The sequence below is a fragment of the Notothenia rossii genome, assembly GCF_949606895.1.
Source record: "Notothenia rossii genome assembly, chromosome: 2".
Taxonomy (NCBI): domain Eukaryota; kingdom Metazoa; phylum Chordata; class Actinopteri; order Perciformes; family Nototheniidae; genus Notothenia; species Notothenia rossii.
Window position 1 is genome coordinate 38,676,534 of NC_136904.1, and position 23,278 is coordinate 38,699,811.

A 23,278-nucleotide genomic window follows, 5' to 3' on the forward strand; every position below is an offset into this window, starting at 1 on the left:
TAGCTTCCTCTCTGCAATGCGCACAAAGCCACCATGTCTGGTTCACATTATTTCTTACAGTATTGTAGTGACACGCAACAAGCCAGATTTTGCACGTAGGTCTTAAATGAATGCAACTCTTTCAATCACTACAGAATCAAATTATGCAGTGGTTACCTTTTTAAAATGTCGTAAATATGAATACAAATGGGCTGCAGATTAAAAGAATAAAAGCCACATCTCTTTTTTTTTTTTTCAGAAAACGCATTCAAGGAGTTGTGTTTCATGGGACACGAGGAAAGGTAAGAAACCTTAGAACAACCGTACAAGCAATATTTAATTTGTCAGAAATATAATTTACTGTAACTCTTGAGATGTTTATTAAGTACAGTACGTGTCAATCTGTGTTTTCTTTGTGCAGATCCGTTGCAGATTAATTGGTTAGGAGATGGATGTCAGGTCGGACAGAAAGGAGAAAAGTACACAGAGTGCCTCTGTAACCATCTGACATACTTCACTGTGCTCGTGGTGAGATACAAACAGGAACACTGCTACTGCCTTCACATAAGAAACAAACGCGTGTACTTATCAATAGTACCATATGACCTACAGTATAGTCGGCACGCCCACATTTTGGAGAAAAACACAGTTACGGGAGTTAAGGCATGTAATCTGAGCAGCATACAGCTGTGTATGAAGAACCAGCAACACTTATTAAGACACCTAATATACAAATCAGTTTAAATGTAAGCTATATTAAGAATATTTGTAACCCTTTACTTTACATATATAACGGCTTCAGTTCCTTGTCAGAAAGGGCTGTTATCTTCCTCTTCCAAACTACCAGACTCCATTGATAAAAAATGCAATTTGACCATGCCAATACAGAAGTTGCTGGTCTACTGTTGCCTAGACACTGGTTAGATTGTGTTATTGTGTGACTTTGGTGAATCTGAATAACCCTTTAAAAGCACCAAAGTCTCACATTAAAAAACACTAACTGTTGGAGGCAGTTTCATGCGAGGTAACATGACTCTTTTTGTTTGTTTTCTTTAAGTTTGTATCTTCCTGGTCGAATGTACTTATTGTAAGTCGCTTTGGATAAAAGCGTCAGCTAAATGCAATGTAATGTAATGTATGCAGTATGGTGGATTTGAAGATAGCATAGGACAGGTAGATATACAGTAACTAGTTCACTTAAGCTTTGCTCATGTGCCGTAACTCATGTGTGTTTCTAAAAACTTGGGGCGTACCAACCACAATCTACTACACTGAGTATGGATAAGTCTTCAGTGTTGTGCTAGTTACTGAAAACCAGTAACTAGTTACCATTACTAGTTACTTCATTTCAAAAGTAACCCAGTTACTTTACTGATTACTAGCACCAAAAACTGTGAACAGTAACGCATTAATTAGTTTAAAAAAAGGTTTCCCATTAATGCCCTTATAGCCTTCATTAGAGTACTGTTATTGCATTGGAGAATAATACAATCTGTTGATCAAGAAATAGCAATAGAAATAGTAGAAATAGCCTGCATGTGTTCTACAACATACCGTGCAATGGCTTTATCAACTTTTCCCTCGGTTAAAATCCAGCCGCTGTTGCTTAGGTGGAGGTGGAGTGGCGTCGGATGAGCCTGGGTCTGTGGTCTTAGCTACTAGCTTCGTCCCAGCATGTTGTTCCTGCAGATATTTCAACATATTTGAATTGCTGTTTTGGGCAGCAGATAGGATCTTCGACGCGCCAAGACACAACTTACATTAAACTAAAACGTTCTTTTCTTTGTGCTCGACAAAAGTGAAATAGTGAGAATATCTCCAGGCGGAGAAACTCGACTTGAGCTCCGCCGCCGCCATGACAGTCTTGTTAGTAAACACAAGCACGCCCACAGCGTGTCTCCGGCTCCGCATGTGACACAGGAAGTATCTAAGTACATTTACTCAAATACTGTACTTAAGTACAGTTCTCATCTCTGTTCGCCTCGCTGTTAGCGCCGCTCACCAACGTCTGGGAGCCGAGACTATATAAAAAAAATAACGGAGTAACGCACCATAGTAACGGCAACTGAGTTACTGAATTTAAAAAAGAATGCGTTAGAGTACTAGTTACTGCCAAAAATAACGGTGTTACAGTAACGCGTTAGTCCCAACACTGTGAGGGACGTGCACAGACATTTCGAGGGGCTATTGCTCTAAACTGGAAAAAGGGCCTCCCCCGAAAAAAACACAAGACCTTTTGAAAATTGTTACTTGTTTTTAATGTAAAAGAAACCAAACGATTATGACATCAACTAAATTGAACAGTATTCACATCTCACAAAATAAACTAAGGCGACTACTTGCCTTCGGTGACTTGATTTAAAAATGAAAACCAGGGACATTTTTTGTTTTGCGGCCCATATCTCGTCAAAAATATCTAATGTTAGTAACTATTAAAGACAAAATGGGGAAAATTCTGTTCTAATGTAGTAATTGTAACTGTTGTGCAGACATAGGCCTACTGATAAAATAGGGCCTCTAACTAATTACCTTAAATAAACTCACTAATTAATGAAACCCGTTCAATACGCATTATTCTTGTTCTTATCATTCTTTATGAACGCAGTAATGGTAAGGTATCTAATTACTTATTTATTTAGTATTCCATAACTTAGTAACAGAGATGATCAAACTAAAGTGGTAGAGACATGGCAGAAATCCTACAATGAAGCGGGACATTGAACTGTTCACCCGTTAGAGGGCGATCAAGAAAAGAGAGCGAGCGGCCCCGTTGAGGGAGTTTACAGATGAAAAGACACAGAAAGACAGAAGCACAATAACAAGTAGGCTATATTTAGGTGGTTTTTTGTAAATAACCGACGGTATCAAGAGGAAGTAAAGTCCCCTGGTTTGTCCCTTATATCCTAACTGCCATGAGACAACTCAAAATCAAGTTTCCAAAATCCGACACTGAGGTGGTCTTAACGCACCGGCAGATGACAGCGCTGACAAAGAGTGTTTCCCGCAGCGAGACGCTACAATACTAATTGTGGGCTTATCATGATGATTCCGCCATAACAGAAAAAAGAAAAACAAACTCTCGCTCTCTCCAGAGGGGCAGGTCAGCCAAAAAGGCCAAATGGGCCGTTGCCCGGACAACATTAGCCCATACCTGTGCACGTCCCTGACTGTACATATTATACAACCCCACTTTTAACAAATACGAACACTTATTGAGGAAACTGACATTTGGAATAGCAACACATTATGTTGGTGTATGAATTCCTTTCTTTGTTTCCCCCTTACAGCAATTAAAGCCTCGCCCAGTGCGCCACCTCCTGGCTCTGACCGCCATTTCATCTCTGGGCTCTGCTGTGTCTGTGATCAGTTGTGTGGCTGTAATCGTTTTTCTCGCCAGGAAAAGGTATTACTTATTTTTAAGGGATTATATAAAATATACTTCGATTTTTCCTTACAATTAACCCTCTTATTTCGCTCTCCCTTTAGCAAGCGATGTAAGGAGGCATCTATCCACATCCACCTGGGCTTAGCTGTGTCCCTGGCCTGCCTCAACCTGCTCTTCTTCTTCACCGGGGTCCTGGCTAACGTGGGAGGGGAGAGCGTGTGCGTCTGGGTGGGGGCGCTTCTTCACTACAGCCTACTCTGCTCCTTCGCCTGGATGGGTTCAGAAATTTTCCACACCTTCTGGTTGATCTGCATCATTTTCAACCCCTCCCCGAAGCCCTATGTGTGGTACACGGTCGGTTTCGGTGAGTACATGAAGATATATTTATGAAATGTAAAATCATGGCACAAACATGATACTAATGGTCGAACTGAAATTGTTTTCTCCAGTTCTCCCTGCTGTTCCCACAGTCATCCTCGCTGCAGTAGGGGACGTTTATGGAGTGAAAAAGGTGACGCCGAGCGATGACATCAACAACCCGTATCTCATGTAAGCAACATTTGTAGGACCAAGATATTTGCTGTGGAGAAAAATATGCTGTAATGCTTTAATAGTGTCAACCACAGCAAATAACAAAGTGTTACAACATATTTTTTAGGAAGGAGGATGTAGACTTTTCTGTTTTAGGGAAAGACGATCATTACATAATTCCTGGATTTGATTCCTCCCTCTTTGGGATTATTTTCTTTCCCTGTCTGAGTGCATTTTGGTGTTTCCAGGTGCTGGATGAAAGAGAACCACAAGGCCTTGCTGGCCCATTATTTCACCAACATGACAGTCACCATGGTCCTGGTGTCCTCTGGCTTTTTGATGCTCTTCATGGTCTACAGAAAGATCCGCACCAGAGATGAATGGAGGCAGAACCGCAAGGCTTTTCTCAGCATCTGGGGCCTCAGCTGCCTCTTTGGGACCACTTGGGGTCTCACCTTCCTGGACTTTGGACCTCTCGCTGACTTCATGCTCTTCATTTCCTGCATCCTCAACTCCTTACAAGGTCTGAACTTGCGATATACCGTGTTAGTTATTTAGATAGATATATAGTTATAGTTATATATGTTAGTTTAAATAATACGTTTTGGGGTTTTCCCTTTACTGTAATGTGTTAAAGAGGTTTTTGTGCATGAAAATGGACAAAGGCTAACATCTCAAAGTTCAAGTCAGATGGAAAGAGCATGTTAACATATTACAGTAGAGGCACAATATACAAAAATGAACCTGGAAATTAGCATAATAGGGCCCTTTAACATAGCATAAAGAGCTTGGCTATAACATAACTGTCGAAACAGGAAATATAATTGCCTTTTTACCCACCTTATTAGACTGTTACCCTTGTGCACATCTTTAAAAAGAATGCTCTGGTGTGCTCAGAGAACAAAATGTCCATTTAGAAAAAATATGAAATGTTTATATGAACATTATTTTCCACTTTCACTGATCTCAATCTTTTAACGAACTTCAGTCCTATGCCTAACCTACCAAATAATGTGTTATGATTTCCATTCGAAGCTTTTAGAGGCCAGTGTGTATATTGGCCTTATAGGGCAAACATAAGAAAATGGCTCAACCTGGTGGAAAGTAATTAGAATGACACTTTGAAGCCGGGGCTCTAGATCTAAAGACATATAGCATGTGAGGTGTAAATGTGTTTCTATGGGCGCATCTGTGTCCTTTAGCATCCGAGTGTCTGTACTTGGCTTTAACACTTTATTATAGAAGCCCAGGTTCAACTTCCAACATTTGAAAAAAGAACTTGAGCCCCTGGAATAAATGTATTGCATATGCATTAACACAGTCAAACACAAAATCATGATCTTATCAATATCACTTTCACCGAAGGTTTCACTTGATATAATCTGGGTTGTTTTGTTGCTGACTATATTTTGAGCCAGTAGCCCTTTGTATCAGCGTGGGAACGAGACAATGGCCGTGCTTATCAAGGCCTTCTGTTACTGCTGCCTATCAGAGGAAAAGCTGCTTCCTCTCGCATGCAGGGCACTTGTTTTTGAATCAGGTCAAAACAATTCAACACAACCCCATTTTTGCTGCACATTGCTTGGTCATTAAAAGCATTTTCTATGCTAACATGCTAACACTAAAGGCCGAGTTATGCTGAAAAGATGAAATAGATAAAGAACACAGATGAATGACTGATCCCTGGTTCTGCCCCCTCCTCCCAGGGTTCCTCCTCATGCTGCGGTTCTACATGCTGGACTGGTTGAGGAAAGAGAGCGGAGGCTCGACTCTGGGCACCAGCAGCACCGGCTCCACCCGGCAACACATGCTGAAGGCCCAGGAGCAGGGCAAGAGGGACAGCGAGCAGAGCTGCAGCAGTCACGCTTTGTATGCCAAAATGCAGAATCCTTTTCAAAGAAAATGAAAGAATGTTCCTCCACCGACTGCCACAATGTAGACTGAGTGCTTCCCCTGCTGGAGTTCTGTGGGAAATGTAACAACTCACGACTGAAGAGCGACTCCAGAAAGCAGTGAGCGAGCTTTCCTACACTTCTTCTAGTATTGGCAGCTTTGGAGCACCCGCTTCTCAGATGGAATGGATTCAACCATTGTTGTGCATGCACTTGTGTCCGTTGGTCATCTTATGAAGAGTTTGGACCTGTTTTGCAGTACATTTATTTTTGCAGCAAATGAGAAGACAATTCTGGTGAATCCATTTTCTAAGTCTGATCTCAAAATAAATCTCATGTGTTTAGGACCTAAGAAAAGTAAAAAAAAAGCTGTTGCCAGTATAATCTTTCCGAGTTCCTTAAGAAAGATGTAAAGTCACTTAGAACATGTGTTACATGTTACCTTCAGCCTCTTGTGGACAGAATGAGTATTTCCTAAACACATGTAAAAGAAAAGTGTGTTTTCAGATAGAACCTGTTTGACCTGTTCTTAAGTCGTAAACACAGCAGAGGAAATATTTTAAGTTGGACGTAGACATGGATACCAATACTTTGACCTTCTTATTGCCTCTCAGGGCTTCCATACATTGCACTGATGGAGAAAATCTGAATAAAATCAACCTTCCTGAAAGTTTTTTAAATAACATAATCCGCTTTGCAGTCAAAACTGGTTAAAAAAGACTTGATTCATCTTCTCGTGGACAGTGGAGAAGATGTGACCCCATCACTCAGGAAATCATAATACAGGCCTGGAGCCTTTATTTATAAAATATCTAGACTGGGTCTAGATATAGAAGGGAAAGAATTTATTTCAGATTTGAAATTGAAACTGGTAATAAAGTTAAGCTTTCTTTCCAGACAGCGAAACATGAGCATGCTCAATGTTTCAAGTGTCTATGCTCTCATTTCCATTATGTTGTCTACAAAAGAAATATCATTATTTTTCTTATTATTATTGAAGATCTCCTTGAACCTTAGATAAGCTTTTTATTTGTTTTTGAACCGTGTAAGCATTTGGTTTGTAGCTAATTGTAAGTCTTTTTAGCACTTTAGATTTTCAAAAATGTTTATTAGACCCTCAGTGAATTGTCTTTTGTTTTCATGTATGCATTATGTAGAACGTTTCATATTCATAGCTGAATGTTGTATACTAGATGACTTTGCCAGGCCCTGTTGAGACCTTCAGTAAACATTATATAAAGAAAATATAACATTATAAAGTCTTTCATTTCAACATTTTCCTAATTGCATTTCAATTGAGGTCATTTCAACAAACCTGATGAATCTGATCTAAAAACATTTGATATTTCTGTAAATATAATTTCAGTGAATGTTAAGATACTGTGATATTTGCACTTTTTATTTTTTTTCTAATGAAATAATGTCACTTAGATGACTGTGTATATGATTTTTTTGTTGACGTAAGTAGACTGTTAATAAAAGTTATTGTGGCATAAAGGAATGAACAGCTGTGCGTGTCAATAAGTGGTTGTACAAGTAAGCCCATTTCTGTTTCCCTGCTCTGTCATCCCTCCTTATCTGTGCCTGTGAGTTTCCTCCCTGGGGGGGTTTGGATGTGTTGTTCTCTTCACAAACACGCTGTTTGTTTGCCATTTCATTACTCAATGTCTCTGCTACAGTTGTTTCCCCCCTCAGGGTTTTGGAGGCCACCAGGAACGCTCAAACTGCCTCTCTAACTCCTTTACTTCCATGACTTGTCTCTACACTGCCAAACAATGCAGACATGTGAGGTCACAGTTAGATGGACTCAAACCAGACCCAGAGTAGTGCTGTTAAACTTAAGGGAGATCACAAGGAGTCTCCACCACCGGGATGAACTGAAAAGCAACCATATATTGTTCCCTTGTACAGCAATAACAGGAGCTGGCTCCTGTGGCGTTTCTGTGTCTGCAGATGGCGCTGTTTACTTTGTGATCGTGGTATTCCACTGGTTTGTAGCATATATCTTGTAGTAAAAAAGGAAAGAAAGTTATTGTGTCCATTAGTTTTTGGGCTATTTTTCAGCTTTATTTAGAACATTCAGTACATTTATTACATGGAATATACTCCCGGTATAAAAGTTACGATATAGTATAAAAACAACAATACCAAACGTTTTATTTTACAACAAATCCAAAAATGTAAGGAAAGGAAAGAAGCATAGCTAACTGGAGAAAATGAAATCTATATTGCCCCTCCATCTATACAAATATCTATGTTCAATATGGTTCCCTTTATAATCAAAATAAGAGCATCTATCTTAAACAATCAGAAAGATACGACAGAAATAAGCTGAAGTAGGGAAGATGGTGTTTTTTATCTAAACATATACTTACATATGGTTATAGCATCATGCTCAAGATGATTGGACACTTATATAGAGACCCCAGTAAAGGGGGTATCATCCTGAAAGGTGGTGTCCTTCTCCTCATAACACAAGCTAAACTACAAAAAAAAATCTTTTTCTCAATCTTATTTTATTTTTGACTTAATGCTCAATCTTCTTTAATGAAATCCCCTCCCTCATTATAACTTTTATTGACAGTACAAAGTACATATTGACCTAAGGTGGGACCTATAACTATAAATTGGTCCTGTACTTCAACGCCCATCTGTGTGTGTGTGTGTGTGTGTGTGTGTGTGTGTGTGTGTGTGTGTGTGTGTGTGTGTGTGTGTGTGTGTGTGTGTGTGTGTGTGTGTGTGTGTGTGTGTGTGTGTGTGTCACCATCCCTGACACTTCACTAACTTGGCACATACTGCTCACCCCTCTGCCTCTGCCCCATGCCCCTAACACGACCGCTCTAATTACACTTCTGTTCTTCACACACCCACAGTGGCTCAGTGGAAATCACGGGACTGATTATAATTATATGATAGATAGAACATGATGTAAATGGTGAATCAGCCAATAACAAAAAATTGTATATTTGTATTTAATGCAATCAAAGTAAAACATTTGAATGCATTTGTACAACGTCAATGTTTCTAATTCTCTGGGCTTTACAGTTTGTACAGAAAACATACAAACTGTAGGTATTTGTATGTACTTCTCCTGCAATACTTGCACATTAATCTTGCAACATTTTCTTGCAACATTTTTTCATTGTTTTAAAAATGACTTTTATTGAAATGTCAGTGAACTTGCATAGTTTATTTTTTGCGAACATATTTCCCGATGTTTATGGGGACAACGTTTTCTTTTTGACTAGTGCAGTAAACTAATTTCCTTATTAAGTTGTGATGGGAATTTATCTCTCAAACACAAGGAATAAGTATCCCATAATAATGACTCTCTTTTATCTTGTACTAGTTTTGGTGGTATCACAGATAAGAAAAGATTCCCTAAATAGCCCTAACCAGCGCCCTAACCATAGACTGGCCCTAACACATAATGTATGCATACTGTAGTCATAAACTGGTGTACAGTAGGCTATATGAGCGGCAGCGTCACATGACGTCTCTAGTGAGCAGCGCAGCAGCCAGTTGTTGACCGGCACTGATGCATTCACTAATGGACACTGCGTTGGCTGGTTGTCAAAACCGATAGGCAGGAGGAGGTAAACCAGCACAGGTAAGACTGACAAGATGCCCTGAAAGTGTTCCCGCTGAACAACGAGAATTCCTGTTAAACGGGACCGTATCTACTTATTCGCTGAAGATATAGCTACCTGAATTAGGAACATTTTCAAGCAACGGGACAAAATGAAGTCCCGTCTGTTTGGAGTCCCGGCAAAGTAACCGCATTTAACCCGGACCTTACCGGAAGCTAGGAGGTTCCCATTCAAATTTAAAAATTAAATAAGCCATTTATTATTTTATTTCAAAGATTTTATCATTTACCTCAGCTGTGACATTTTGTTGAGGGAACATGAATATTTGTTAGCCACAGTAACATGGTAGGCCATCATTTGGGAGCGGGTCTTATCAAAGAATAAACCAGCGTTAACCGAACGAAAGTAAAGAAAAAACAAGTGTACGGTATGCAAACGCGTAAATACGTTTTCCTTTTAACTGGTCGCTCCATTTGCCTTTTGGTTCGTAAAGTCTATATTAAACACATGTGGGTTTAGTCAATGCAAGTAGCCTGACTTGACGTGTTAAGTGAAACACAGTTTGAGAAAGACAACAAAAGAGTATTCCACATTAGTGAAGTGTGGCTTTATTTTGAAAGTCATCAGCGGAAGTCGGGGTTAGTCATTCTCTGTTACTTGTTGCGGCTTATTTTACTAAGGAAACGCCGGCTTGGGATGCTTTGTAGCGTTTTCTTATTGATAGCGATGCTTTTTATGTTGTAGCAAACATGGGTCAATGATAGAAATGTAACATTGTATCAGACTGATCCCTACTGACCCAGCCTCAAAATGGAAATGATTAAAGCTAAAAGTGGTAATCATGAGAGCTATGTATGATATCATTCAACACAACCACCCTTTATTGTTGTAGTGATTTATCCACCTTTGTTTAGCATCATTATCCGTATGCTGTAAATTATGCTTGCATATTTAGTTCTTTAAAAACATGTCTACTGCATAGTACAGGTTGAACAATAAGGTCACGTTTTGATCACAGTAATAAGATGTAAATTATTTGGCCTTGTCGAAGTTCACATGGTTACACATTTAAAGTGCAACCTCTAAATGTAAGCTTTCTTGCAAAAACATCTCAGGTAAAATTTACCAAACTTGGAAAATGTTACTGACAGTTTTATTATCCTTTAAAGGACATGTGTTTGAAAACAGTTTGGAAATAGATTTGAGTAATCTCAGGTAAATGCTACTCACATAAAATGACTAACAAAGCACTTATATACTAACAAAGCACTGGCTTATCTAAAACCAGTTGAGTAGCACTCGAAATGTTTTGGCTCTATGAAACCTGATGTACGATTCTGTTAGTGGATTGTCCGACCGGCCCACTTCGGTACCGGCCCACCGGAAAAACTCCCGGTATTCCCAATGGCCAGTCCGCCCCTGGCTAGAAGTCAACATATTAGGAAACAAACTGTATTAAAGTCAGATATTTAAAAATAAGAAAAGGGAAGAAGTAGATCAATGGTTTTCATTATCAGGAGCTCTGTCATGTTGACCTGGCCGTAACTCTTTTAACTCTGTTTACTCAGTAACACTCAAACTGAACTGTGATAATGGTCATGGTTTCTGGGACGAAAACATACTCAGAAAAAGTCTGAAAAAAAGCAACAAAATGATCAGTGTAAGAGACGCGGCAAGCCTGCAACTAAAGATTATTTGCATTGTCAATTATTTCCTTGGTGAATCCATTATTGGATTTTGTCTATAACATTTCTGAAATGAGTATCAAATACCCATCCCAGTTCCTCAAAGTCCAAGGCGATGTCTTTAAATATCTTGTCAGACCAAAACCCAACACAATTGCTTGATACATTACTATATACTGAATCTGTTAAATAAGCAAGAGATACATTTTCTGTTGACAATCTAATCTTGTAATTCTTCAGCTCATAATGTAAAATAAACGATTAGCTTTAAAGTGATCTCAGCATACTAGATAAAAGCCGAAAAGCTGCTTGTGAAGTTTTTCTGAATTATGCGAGGGGAAGATATTGCACCTCCTTGTGTAAAAGGCCTCTTCCAACAATGTACTACTTTACACTTAACTTCCTATGGAGGGTGGGTGACACAAGGTCCGGGCCAACATTCAAACCAGGACATCACAATGACATGGAAAGAGCTTTGGTGTCTTCCACGTAGCAGCAGGGAAACAAACTTGCCGATCTTCTAATGAATCCAAAAAAATCACATGATTGCATCAAATGATGACTGTGACGAATGTACATACTTTTTTATCAATGTATTGCTAACTAAAGCATCACAAGGTCTGCTGCACACCACACCTACGTGATGTCTTCTTCTGCATTGTTGACGCATTTCACAGGGCGACGCACACAAGTTCACACACACGTAAAAAGACTCACACCACTAACACCTTTTTTAAAGGGGTCCTATTTTTCTCATACTGCCTGTGCCGCAGCACCTCTTTTCACCCTCTGTCTGTTGTGATTGGTCAACCACTTAGAGATGTCATTGCCATTAGCCTATCACGGACAATTTGTTGGAGCATTACCCAATAGAAGCGTGAATGTTACATAGTGATGTCATTATGTTATGCTAATAATCTATTGATTAAGTCCAATGGAGGCACTTCAGGCAGGGGGGGGAGTGTGTGGGAGAGAAACTCCCTCTGGGGGGAACACAGGGAATTTAGCCTTTGCAGACCATTGACATGCACAGAAGCCTTTATAACAAATGAAAGTGGTATCCCCCAAAGTTTGAATAAATCTGTGTTTTGATTTGGCTGTATAGTTCATGTTGTTGACCTGCGTGTGGGACAGTCTCATTGACTAATGAGATTAAGTCAACAGCGGTGCGGTTCTTTGAGTCATCGATTGGTCTGTTTTTGTCAGATAAACAGGTGTGTGGTGGTGAGTCACAGCATGTTGAACAGATGCCTAATGATTGAAGTGAAGCATGCACCCCACATGGACACAAGCACTGCTCTAATGGGAACACTGAACCCTCAGTCCCTTATATTTATAGTCATGTTATTGTACTGTAAAGTGCACATTTCACCCCTGCTTGTACACTTGTGCTATTATACCCTGCTCTTATGCCACTTAGTCCAGAATATTCTCTGAAGTTACACCATCTTCAGACCATTTTCACAACATGTGTCCCTAATATAACTTCATTATCGAGCAAACTCTGTGCAATTCAATCTTTTATTTGTGACCACATTTGTAAACATTTCTTCACACGATGACACCAACACACAGATACTATGGTTAATACAGAAAAAGAGATAAGGGCAATCCATCTCCCCATCCCACCCCTCAAATCTACAAATAAACGCTTTTTTTTTTGCAGACGATTAAGTTGTTTGTTTTAACATAACATTTGACATCATATTTGCTGATGTCTTCCAAACTTCTTTCCATATGCCCAGTTGTGCATGAAGTTCTATCTGATGTCATGTTTTTGTATGTGAGCTACAGCTGTGGAAGAGACATTTCTACCCAAGTAAATGAAGTTATACCACAGTGTAATAATATTCTGTTAACATGTACAAGTCAAATGTCGCTTGTGTAAAAGTACAAAAGTAGATGCATCAAAACATGTAAGTACTTATTTTGCCAAATGACCAATTTCAGAATAGTGTTTTTTTTTTTTAATGGGACTTATATTTGGATGTCAAATTAAGTTGTGCTGCTGCTCCAGTCATTGGAAGTACATTCCTTTCTGCTTCGCCAGCTTGGGGCTACAGACCCCCCTCCGTTGTTGGTAATGGACTTTAGAAAAGTACTTCATACAACCCCACTTTAAAACATCCTAACTCTCCCTTTAAATCCCTTTTAAGGCTGGTACATTTCTCCTTCTCTGCAGTTCATGTTTCCACCCTCGCTGCCCTTTCTGTTATCTGTTCATCCCAACCCTCTCTGCTCATGACCTTTCTTTCCCCCCTGTTACACACACTAGAGATTACATTTACTGTAGCAACTCTTCTGACTCACCACTCTGGCATTCAGCTCCTCTCCGCGTCACCAACAATGACTTGTTCCATCTATGTGTGTTGGACAGGTTGCTCCAGAGGTTGCCAGGCAGGGACTTCAGTCTGCAGCGTCCACGTCTGTGAGGGTCTGAGACGGAGGTATCATGGCCGACCACGAATCCCAGAAGATGAACGGCTCCTCCCATCATGAGGAGGCTCCCAAAGAGAGCATGCAGCTGAAGAAGGAGATCTCGCTGCTCAACGGAGTCAGCCTGATCGTGGGGAACATGATCGGCTCCGGCATCTTCGTCTCCCCCAAGGGCGTGCTGATCTACAGCGCCTCCTACGGGCTGTCGCTGGTCATCTGGGCCATCGGGGGGATCTTCTCTGTGATAGGGGCCCTCTGCTACGCTGAGCTGGGCACCACCATCACCAAATCAGGGGCTTCTTATGCGTACATCCTGGAGTCATTTGGAGGCTTCATTGCATTCATTCGTCTATGGACTTCTCTGTTGATCATTGAGCCCACCAGCCAGGCGGTCATAGCCATTACGTTTGCAAACTACCTGGTGCAGCCGCTCTTCCCGACGTGTGAGCCGCCGTACGCAGCTTCCAGGCTCATCGCTGCCGCCTGTATATGTGAGTACTGTCTGCTCATGTTTGTGTTCCTGGAGGAGTAAATACAAAGAGCATCTCTGAGGTATTTCTGTCTTCCCCCAGGTCTACTGACGTTCATTAACTCTGCCTATGTGAAGTGGGGCACGCGCGTGCAGGACACTTTCACCTACGCTAAGGTGGCAGCTCTCATCGTCATCATCATCACAGGCATCGCCAAGCTGTGCCAGGGTCAGTGATGTCTCTACAACATGTACCTTTTCAGTGTTCTTTGTTTTAAGACGTGCTCAGATTTAAAGCTGGGTTAATGACTAATACAGTTGTGAACCGTGTCTATCACAACCGGACCTTCTGTAGTCAAACACACCCCCCCCCCCCTCCCCGGCCGTTATAATGTCCGTCTTTTCACTGAATTGTCGTCTTGAAAAGGGTACTCACAACAATTCCGCAACAACATCATCTTCGCCTGTTGCACTTGTCATTTCAACGTTAAAAACAATAAAACGGCATTAATTGTTTCGTGGCATTCATCTAGATCAGGGGTCCCCAAACTTTTTTCTCTGGGGTCCACATTATCGTTCCTGACTGTGATGAGGGGCCGGGATCGATCATGTGGGCTGTATACTAGGCCACTGCCTGTTATAGCCATAATTTGTAGCACAAAATAGTTCATCATTACAAGTGATTTGCAAAAGAAGTGAGTACTTCACATGTTTTTCAATTTGAAATACCACAGGTATTCCTTTTATTTTCTAATAACAACCATGTAAAAATAGCAAGGAAAGGTTAGAAAAACATGGTGATTGACAGTTTATGAGTGATACAATAGAAATGGTAGGCCTATATTACAGTGAGATGAGAAATCATCAAGACAAGAAACTTGGTGAACAATATATCAACTAACCAACTCTTATTTGTATATTCAGGTGAGATTTATTTTGTTCAAGGTGAAAATGCAATGAGCACCCAAACACTTTTACAGCACAATTATCATCCCTTTGAAATAGGAGATTGAGATGAGGGGCAGTGCATAAAGAGGAGAAAGAGGAGAGAGAGGAGAGAGAGGAGAGAGAGGAGAGAGAGGAGAGAGAGAGGGAGAGAGAGAGACAACGATGGAGAGGCAGATGCTGAGAGAAGAGATTGGGAGGAGAGACTGAGCAGTAAACCCTCGGCAGGTTAAACTAGAAGAGAGTAACAGAATGGGAAGTCAGCAATATGTGCAGTAGGTGAACTGAATTGGTACTTGTAGCCAGGGTGGAAGGAAGGATGGATGGGCAGTGATCTTTGAGGTCAGCAGTTGCAGTCCCCTCTCTTGCTGCCTGGAAACCTGGCATAAAGGGATGACATTGGACACATTCAGTAAATTACATAAATATGCTGCCTGTTGTTCCTTGTGATGTGATTTTACAAATACAGTGTAGCATTATTCATTAAAATTCATTAAAAACATTAATCATATTTCATCAAAAAATCATAGTTCATGTTTACAGCCATATAAAATTGTAATAGTTAAAATCAGTATATTTACCATATCAGTGTGAACTGTGTGCTTGCTTCTGGCTGGTGAGAAGTCCGATGTCTGGGTGTAGCCTAGTGGTTGCCAGTCTCAAAGTTTGATGCAAATGTTCATCTGAGAGTCTGTTCCTCGTTGGATTTTTTATTTGCTTCATGCGGGAAAACGTCTGCTCGCAGGTGTAGGTGCTGCCAAAAACGGTACACATCTTCAGAGCATGTTGTTTAATGTTTGGGTAAGTGCCCTCTGGTAGCTCAGCATAGAACTCAAGGAGGTGGTCAGGCTTGAATGCGTCTTTAAGGACATCACAATTCTGCAGCTCGGCTAGTTCAAACTGAAGAGAGGGAAGTGCGTCGTCAATGTCAGCAGCAAAGGGGTTCTGGAACAGACTTATGTCTTTGTTGTTGACATGAAGCTCGCGGATGCGCACACTGAACTCTCGCTGCAGCATCTCCAGGGCATCTTTGCACTTCGCGACTGGGAAAGGGGCGGCTGGTTTCTCGGCGCAGTAGCTTTGGGTGGCAGGGAGATGTGTGAAGTCCAGCTTTTGGACCTGTCGCACAAGGAGCTGCAGTTTGACCTCGAATGCTTTTATGTATACATGTCGCTGATGAGATTCCCTTTGCCTTGGAGCTGTAGGTTGAGGTGGTTCAACAGTTCAGTCACATCAGTTAAAAACGCAAGGTCCCATTTCCACTCCGGGTTGGTCAGCTCCCGTACCGTTTCACCTTTAGACTGGAGGAAGGTGTTGATTTCGGGCAGCAGGTCGTAGACGCGGCGCAATACTTTGCCTCGACTTAACCACCGGATTTCGGTGTAGTACAGCACATCCTGGTGAGCAGACCCCAGCTCGGAGAGAAAGGCCTGGAACTGCCTGTGTTTCAGCCCATTTTTCCGGATGTAGTTGACACAGTGCACAACCACCTTCATCACAGACGCCCACTTCAAAACTTTGCAGCACAGCGCTTGCTGGTGAATCAGGCAGTGGACTTGAATCGGTGGGGCGAGACCTCGTTCCTCGAACTCGCCGTTCAAGCGCCCTACTAGACCCCTCGTAGATCCGACCATGCTAGGCGCACCATCTGTAGTGACACTGGCAAAATTAGCCCATTGCAGACCAAGTTCGCCCATTGTTTTGCACACTTCGACAAAAAGGTCTTCTCCAGTTGTTGTGCCTTTTAGGCTTCTCAGTGATGCCAGCTCCTCTGACACTTCAAAACGTGTGTTGACTCCACGAATAAAAATCAACAGTTGTGACGTGTCCTGTACGTCATTACTTTCATCCATGGCTAAAGCAAAACACTTGAATTCTGCGGCTCTCTCTCTCAGTTGGTCAAACACGTTTCCCCCCATCTCCTCAATTCGTCTCGTCATCGTTTGTGCTGAGAGACTCACCCCACGGAAGGCCTCTGTCTTCTCGGGACACACCTCCTCGGCCACAGCCAGCATCATGGCCTTCCCGAATTCTCCGTCTGTGAACGGCTTGCCGTGGGTAGCCAGTAGGTTAGCTACTTTGTAGCTAGCTCGGACAGCAGCCAGGTTGACCCGGGATTGACGAAGGAAGGCATCCTGTTGAACAGCTAGTCCGCCTTTCAGACGCCGAACCTTATCATCTCTCGCTAGCCCGCTCAAGCTAGCATACTCTCTGTGCCGGGTTTCGTGATGGCGGCGAAGGTTGAATTCTTTAAACACGGCCACATTTTCTTTACATATAATACAAATGGCACGGTCCTTCCATGGAACAAAAAAATAATCCTTGGTCCATTGTTCTTTAAAAACCCGACACTCTCTGTCAATTTTCCTCACTTTACTGCACGCCATTACACTGCTGTTCAACTGTAGCATAATATTTTCTGCGCATGACTTCGATCAGCTTGTAAGGTGGCGGAAATTCGGTCATAAACATACGTCATATAAATAATACAGACACACATATTAAATTATATAAAATATAAATGGTTAATAAAAAAATATTTTAGTGTTAAAAAAACAAGATGCAAATGTAACAGATGTCAACCAGAACGTTACATAACGTTGCTTTTAAAGCGTGATAGAGGCGCTGGCGATCTGATTGACAGTTCCACTGTTTGGCTCATGGCCACTACCAGAGCCGCTCTGGCCACTACATACTGACGGCCTCGAGTTCTAATCTCAGGTGACGGAATGAACAGCGATTACCGCCCTCGTTTGGAGAGTCATGTTATTATTTCACAAAACAAGTTGGACAACTAAAATAAAATATTAAAAAAAATATTTTATAATTTTTTTTTTTTCTTCTTTGGGCCAGTTCAAATGGTGAGGTGCAGAGAGGTGGAGGGCCGGTCAAAGGGGCGTGGCGGGCCGTATGCGGCCCGCGGGCCGTAGTCTGGGGAACCCTGATCTAGATCCTCTGTCTCGAGCCAGTTAACTAGCGGGCCTTCTAGAGTACCCTGGAACCGAGGGGAACTCTGAAAGAACACGCCCATTGGCTACAAATCAATATATGATTGGTTAATCAAACTGTCAGTCCAAACGTACGCTCTCATTCAGCGCAACGGCCAGGGCATTCTATCAAGGATGTAGAATACCTTGGTTGAAGGATATTCTACCCAGAGACCCAGAACAAGATCTGATTGGTTGCTTTCTTTTCTAACACAAAACCACTGAAATGCGTAGTGCATGGTCCGAGAAGGACACACAAATCAACGTAACACTGTAATATTACATATCAACAACACAGATAAGATTCTCATTTATTCATTTTATATACATTTTATTTTGTAATTAAATCTATGTTTTGTTTGTTGTATCTGAGTGCTCCAGGGTATTCTCTGAATACCTTGAAGGCCCTGACGGTTTGCCACTGGACTAATATCTTCTATACTCATATAGACAATTTCATATCACGATAAAACAATATACAACAAGATATAGCATTTATTTTTCTTCTGGATAGTCAATAATTAAATATTCAATTTTAACATAACCCCATGGTAGAGCCTTGTTTTGTTTACTCCCATGTTTATAAAATACTCGGTAAATGAGAGGTACATTCTTATTTGAATTTAGAACTTGAACCATGAATTAAATTAAATACATTAAAAAATATAGAAAATATGTTTACATGCATGCATTAAGAAAAAACTGAATATTTGTCATTACACTATGGTGCTCCACTCCACTATCGAGTACTAAAACCCTGTTGTTTAAACCAAAATGTTGGTTTCCGAATGGGTACACACACTATTATATATATCCCCCATTATTATGTCCTGAGCTGTATTGTATTGTATTCTGGGTAATGTAAAGCGCGACGTAAAAACAAATCCACCATCGGCTGTTATTATCAATATAGACACCATAGCAGTGTATCATGTTATCTTCATATATGATTTCATCATGCATGACTCTATTGAGAAGACACCATCATATCAGCCTGCCCTTGCAAACTTTTACTTCCATTTTAAATACAAAATTAAGCACAGGAATTGCTTTACATTTCATACAACCTTACCAGTCTGAAGTGGATTATTTAAGAATTGTTTTCAGTTCTTATAGCCACAGGGAACCCTCTCGTATCTCATGTGGCAGGTTCCTTTAGTTAATGGCTGAAACGGTACACTGACTTTACACTGACTTTACAGGAAGTTTAAAATACCACGATCTATCAACGGTGGGATTATAGGATCAATGCACAGAATTATGATCATTTTGTATCAAAAGTATCTTTAATTATTGTGTCTCTCTTTTAGGTAACACAGCCAACTTTGAATCATCCTTTGAGGGATCGTCTACAGACCCTGGCCACATCGCGCTGGCGCTCTACTCGGCCCTCTTCTCCTACTCGGGCTGGGACACTCTCAACTTTGTCACTGAGGAGATCAAAAACCCTGAAAAGTAACTTTGGTGCTTCGATTTCTGTAGAAGGTGTGGACCCAATACTTAAAGAGCCAGCTAACAATCCGATGTGGTGTGTTTCAGGAACCTGCCCTTGGCCATCGCCATCTCTATGCCCATCGTCACCATCATCTACATCCTCACTAACGTGGCCTACTATGCTGTGCTGGATGCTAGTGCTATACTGGCCAGTGATGCAGTGGCAGTGGTGAGTTAAGCAGCTGTGAGGAAGCCCTGAGAGGCACGGGAGAAAGATAGGTACCATTCATTTTCTGATATTTCTTTCCTTTGTTTATGACTAAAGAAAAGCTGAAAGAGAGTGTATGCCCGTACGGTATCATATTTCTAAGTTTATTCATTATCATTGTTTCATCTGTGATACTTTTTTTTAGTTATGTAAAAGAAAGAATGTAAAGATTATTAAGCTTTTATCTCATCCTTGAAAGCCAGTGAGAACAATGATGTTAGCCTTATATATATTGTTTGTTGTAGTTCTCATTTGGCGACATAAGGCTAACGTGCACACCCACGCCATATTCTAAATGGGACTCAAAGCGTTCATGTTTACTTCCAGGTGAGTTTTAATTTCTTGATACATTTTACTACAAGGTATGTAACATTACTGTAATATTTAAATATATATATCATTCTTTATTTTAGCTAAAAATGTATTTTAATCATTTCAATTTAAAAAAGAGTAATTTAGCAAAATGATAAGGGCAAAATGTTTCCCACCGGTTTCACAGATAAAATAAATAAATAAAGGAACTAAGAAAGAACCCGTCAGACATTTTTCCCCTGTTATGAAGTCATACACAAAGAACCACTCAGAAAGACAATCCACAAGATGTTTCCCCCTCACTTGCCTCATATGCAGATGAGACAGAGAACTGCTGCATGTGTTTAAGTCGAAAGTGCAGTTTCTTAACCTGTGTGTGTGTGTGTGTGTGTGTGTGTGTGTGTGTGTGTGTGTGTGTGTGTGTGTGTGTGTGTGTGTGTGTGTGTGTGTGTGTGTGTGTGTGTGTGTGTGTGTGTGTGTGTGTGTGTGTGTGTGTGTGTGTGTGTGTGTGTGTGTGTGTGTGTGTGTGTGTGTGTGTGTGTGTGTGTGTGTGTGTGTGTGTGTGTGTGTGTGTGTGTGTGTGTGTGTGTGTAGACATTTGCAGATCACACTCTGGGTGTGATGAGCTGGACCATCCCCATCGCGGTGGCTCTGTCCTGCTACGGAGGACTCAATGCCTCCATTATAGCTGCCTCCAGGTACTCTGAGCACAACAGACACAATCTGCACGGGTTATTCAATAATATCCTTCCCTCAGTGTTATCCGTCTTCATTTCTGTTTCTTGTGTGCAGGTTGTTCTTCGTGGGCTCTCGTGAGGGTCACCTCCCAGACGCTCTGTCCATGATCCACATAGAGAGGTTCACCCCCATCCCTGCTCTCATCTTCAATGTAAGTAAACAGATCCATTATTATTGGATTCTAGCAGAGGAAGAACAGGAAACTTCAATTTAGCCCACATCAATCACTAGGGATACTTTTAGCTTTTTAAGTTATCGCCTGGTTTGGCTGTGTTATACATATTGCATCATTTATGGCAAAAGTGTGAGGTCTTAAGAGTTAAATGTATGAGGAGAACACAATGGAGTGTTTGAGACTGTCACTTACTGTTTGATGTCTCCCTTCCTCCTATGTCCTCTGTGCAGTGTATCATGTCTCTGATCTACCTGACAGTGGAGGATGTGTTCCAGCTCATCAACTACTACAGCTTCAGCTACTGGTTCTTCATGGGGCTGTCCATCGCCGGGCAGATCTACCTGCGCTGGAAAGAGCCCGACAGACCCCGACCTCTCAAAGCAAGACCCTTTCTTTATTATCTCCTGAATAAGGATTTTATTATCATATTCAAGGTTGATTTTTTTCTTCTAAATGTTTCATTTCATTATCTCAGAGGATTTTTATTTTTGTCCCCTCTTAAATATAAATAGATTATTTTTCTCCTAAATTTTAATTTGAACATTTTTTGGAATATTCAATATTTGATCTATTAAATGAATGATTTTATAATTTTAGGGAATATTCAAGATGTTACCTCACATTTTGTATTTCTTTTTGGAGGGGGGTTGTACCACTTTAATTTCGTAGAATATCAAAGTTTGTTTCTTATAAATGTATAACTTTAATATGCAGAATTCCTTTTTATCCAGAATATGACTCCCCTCAGGCTAAATGTTGTCTTTACTTCCAATGACCCTGTTACTCTGTCATGTCAGAGCCAATGAAGACTAACCAGTCTTGTCTTCTGTTTCTCTCCTTAAAGCTGTCTCTAGTGTACCCGGTGATTTTCTGCATGTGTACTGTGTTCCTGGTGGCGGTCCCTCTCTACTGCGATACCATCAACTCCCTGATTGGCATTGGCATCGCCCTGTCAGGGGTCCCCGTCTACTTCCTGGGCATCTACCAACCAGAGTCCAAACGGCCCCCCATCGTCACCAAGCTACTGCGTGAGTGCACTGCACATCCTGAACAGACCAGGCACTCTTCAGCTGCCCCCCCCTCTCCCCCCTCTCATGCTGTCCTCTCTTCTCCCTGCAGGTTCCCTCACTCACTGCACTCAGCACATTGGCTACTGTGTGCTGACAGAGATGGACAAAAGTGAATAGCCCTGAAGCAGCAGTCTCATCCTCACTGGGGCTCCTGTGTGGGTCAAAAGAAGGACTTTATAGTACTGTTTACCACATTGAAGACCTCAGACTCCACTGACTTGTTTACAAAACTGAAATGCTGCCACAGACGCCCTCGTTCACATGCAGATGAATCCTGGAATTCCTGGATATTCAAAGACTCCGAGACATATTGTGGATACTGTTACATTTGCTTCATCCCATTATTTAATTACCTATATAAAGGATTGCCTTGTTATTTTAATATGCAGTGTATATATATATATATATATATAGATATATGTGCCTGTGAGGCGCTGCATATGACCACAGGGACCTGATAATGATGCAATGCATTTGTATTCTATGGTTTAGTCCTATTTTAACTGAAAGATATTACGTGCAGTATACAGTGTGAATGTGCTCAAATCTCACCTGAGAATTCAGACAAACCATGAATTGTCCGTCATGTTCAAAGGGAAGAAAATGTCTTTCTGTCTGCTGCTATGTGAAGTCATCATCCTCCGTTGCCTTTAAGTATGTCTGTCCTTCATTTGAACTAAATAAAACATTGTTTTTTATCATGTGATGGCTGAGGGGATTGAATCCAGTGATATGGCAGTGATACATTAAGAAAACAGTTCGGACATTCTTATTTTGTGTAATCCAGTATTTTTTTTTTTAAATATAAAAAGAAAACCACATCCAGTAGTATATTATGTCAAAAATATCGTAAAAAACAACATAATATAGTGTGTGAAAAAAAAATGCAAAAACGGCATAGTGTAGTATTATGAAACAATCTATACCATACAATTATTTAAATGAATTACATGAATTGAGTTTAACCAACCTATTTGTATAAGTTAATAATGATTATTTAATTGATATCAACCCGCTTATTTTTACAAGTTAAAGGTGGGGTATGTAATTTTGGAGAAACCAGCTCAAGTGCGCTAGAATTTGAAAGTACACAACCGGAAAAAATCTGCCTCTTCCTTCAGACTTCCTTACAGAGCCCCTCCTCCAACACACACGAACGCGCACATGACCAATGAGGGCACGAGATAAGTTTGTCCACAGATGGAAGGCTGACAGGTAGGCCATCCAGTTATTTTAGCCGGGCCGTCTAAAATGATTGGTCGTGCTTTTTACAGTACTACGGCTTCCACAGATGACATTTTTTAATGTATTTTTTGTCAAAGCATTTAACGGAATATAACAAAACGTTTTTCCGAAATAAATTACATACCCCACCTTTAATA

At 40.9% G+C, this 23,278-nt stretch overlaps 2 protein-coding genes across 2 annotated transcripts in view; both read left to right on the plus strand.

Moving 5' to 3' along the window:
* The window catches only part of LOC307027552 (adhesion G-protein coupled receptor G5-like), a 24,478-nt gene extending 17,190 nt beyond the window's left edge, over window positions 1-7,288 (plus strand). Inside the window, exons 9-15 of the mRNA XM_079662506.1 lie at window positions 239-281; window positions 401-507; window positions 3,267-3,382; window positions 3,466-3,728; window positions 3,814-3,913; window positions 4,144-4,418; window positions 5,602-7,288. Coding sequence (XP_079518632.1) covers window positions 239-281; window positions 401-507; window positions 3,267-3,382; window positions 3,466-3,728; window positions 3,814-3,913; window positions 4,144-4,418; window positions 5,602-5,801 — 1,104 coding nt within the window. The 3' untranslated portion in view covers window positions 5,802-7,288. The remainder of the gene's footprint in view (window positions 1-238; window positions 282-400; window positions 508-3,266; window positions 3,383-3,465; window positions 3,729-3,813; window positions 3,914-4,143; window positions 4,419-5,601) is intronic.
* Window positions 7,289-9,292: 2,004 nt separating this feature from the next.
* Window positions 9,293-22,600, plus strand: slc7a6 (solute carrier family 7 member 6). The gene is made up of 10 exons (XM_079663799.1): window positions 9,293-9,397; window positions 13,440-13,989; window positions 14,071-14,196; window positions 19,210-19,354; window positions 19,439-19,562; window positions 20,508-20,611; window positions 20,706-20,802; window positions 21,057-21,206; window positions 21,671-21,854; window positions 21,946-22,600. The coding sequence occupies exons 2-10, from the start codon at window positions 13,515-13,517 to the stop codon at window positions 22,011-22,013; spliced, it is 1,473 nt and encodes a 490-aa protein (XP_079519925.1). The 5' UTR covers window positions 9,293-9,397; window positions 13,440-13,514; the 3' UTR covers window positions 22,014-22,600.
* Window positions 22,601-23,278: the final 678 nt, after the last annotated feature.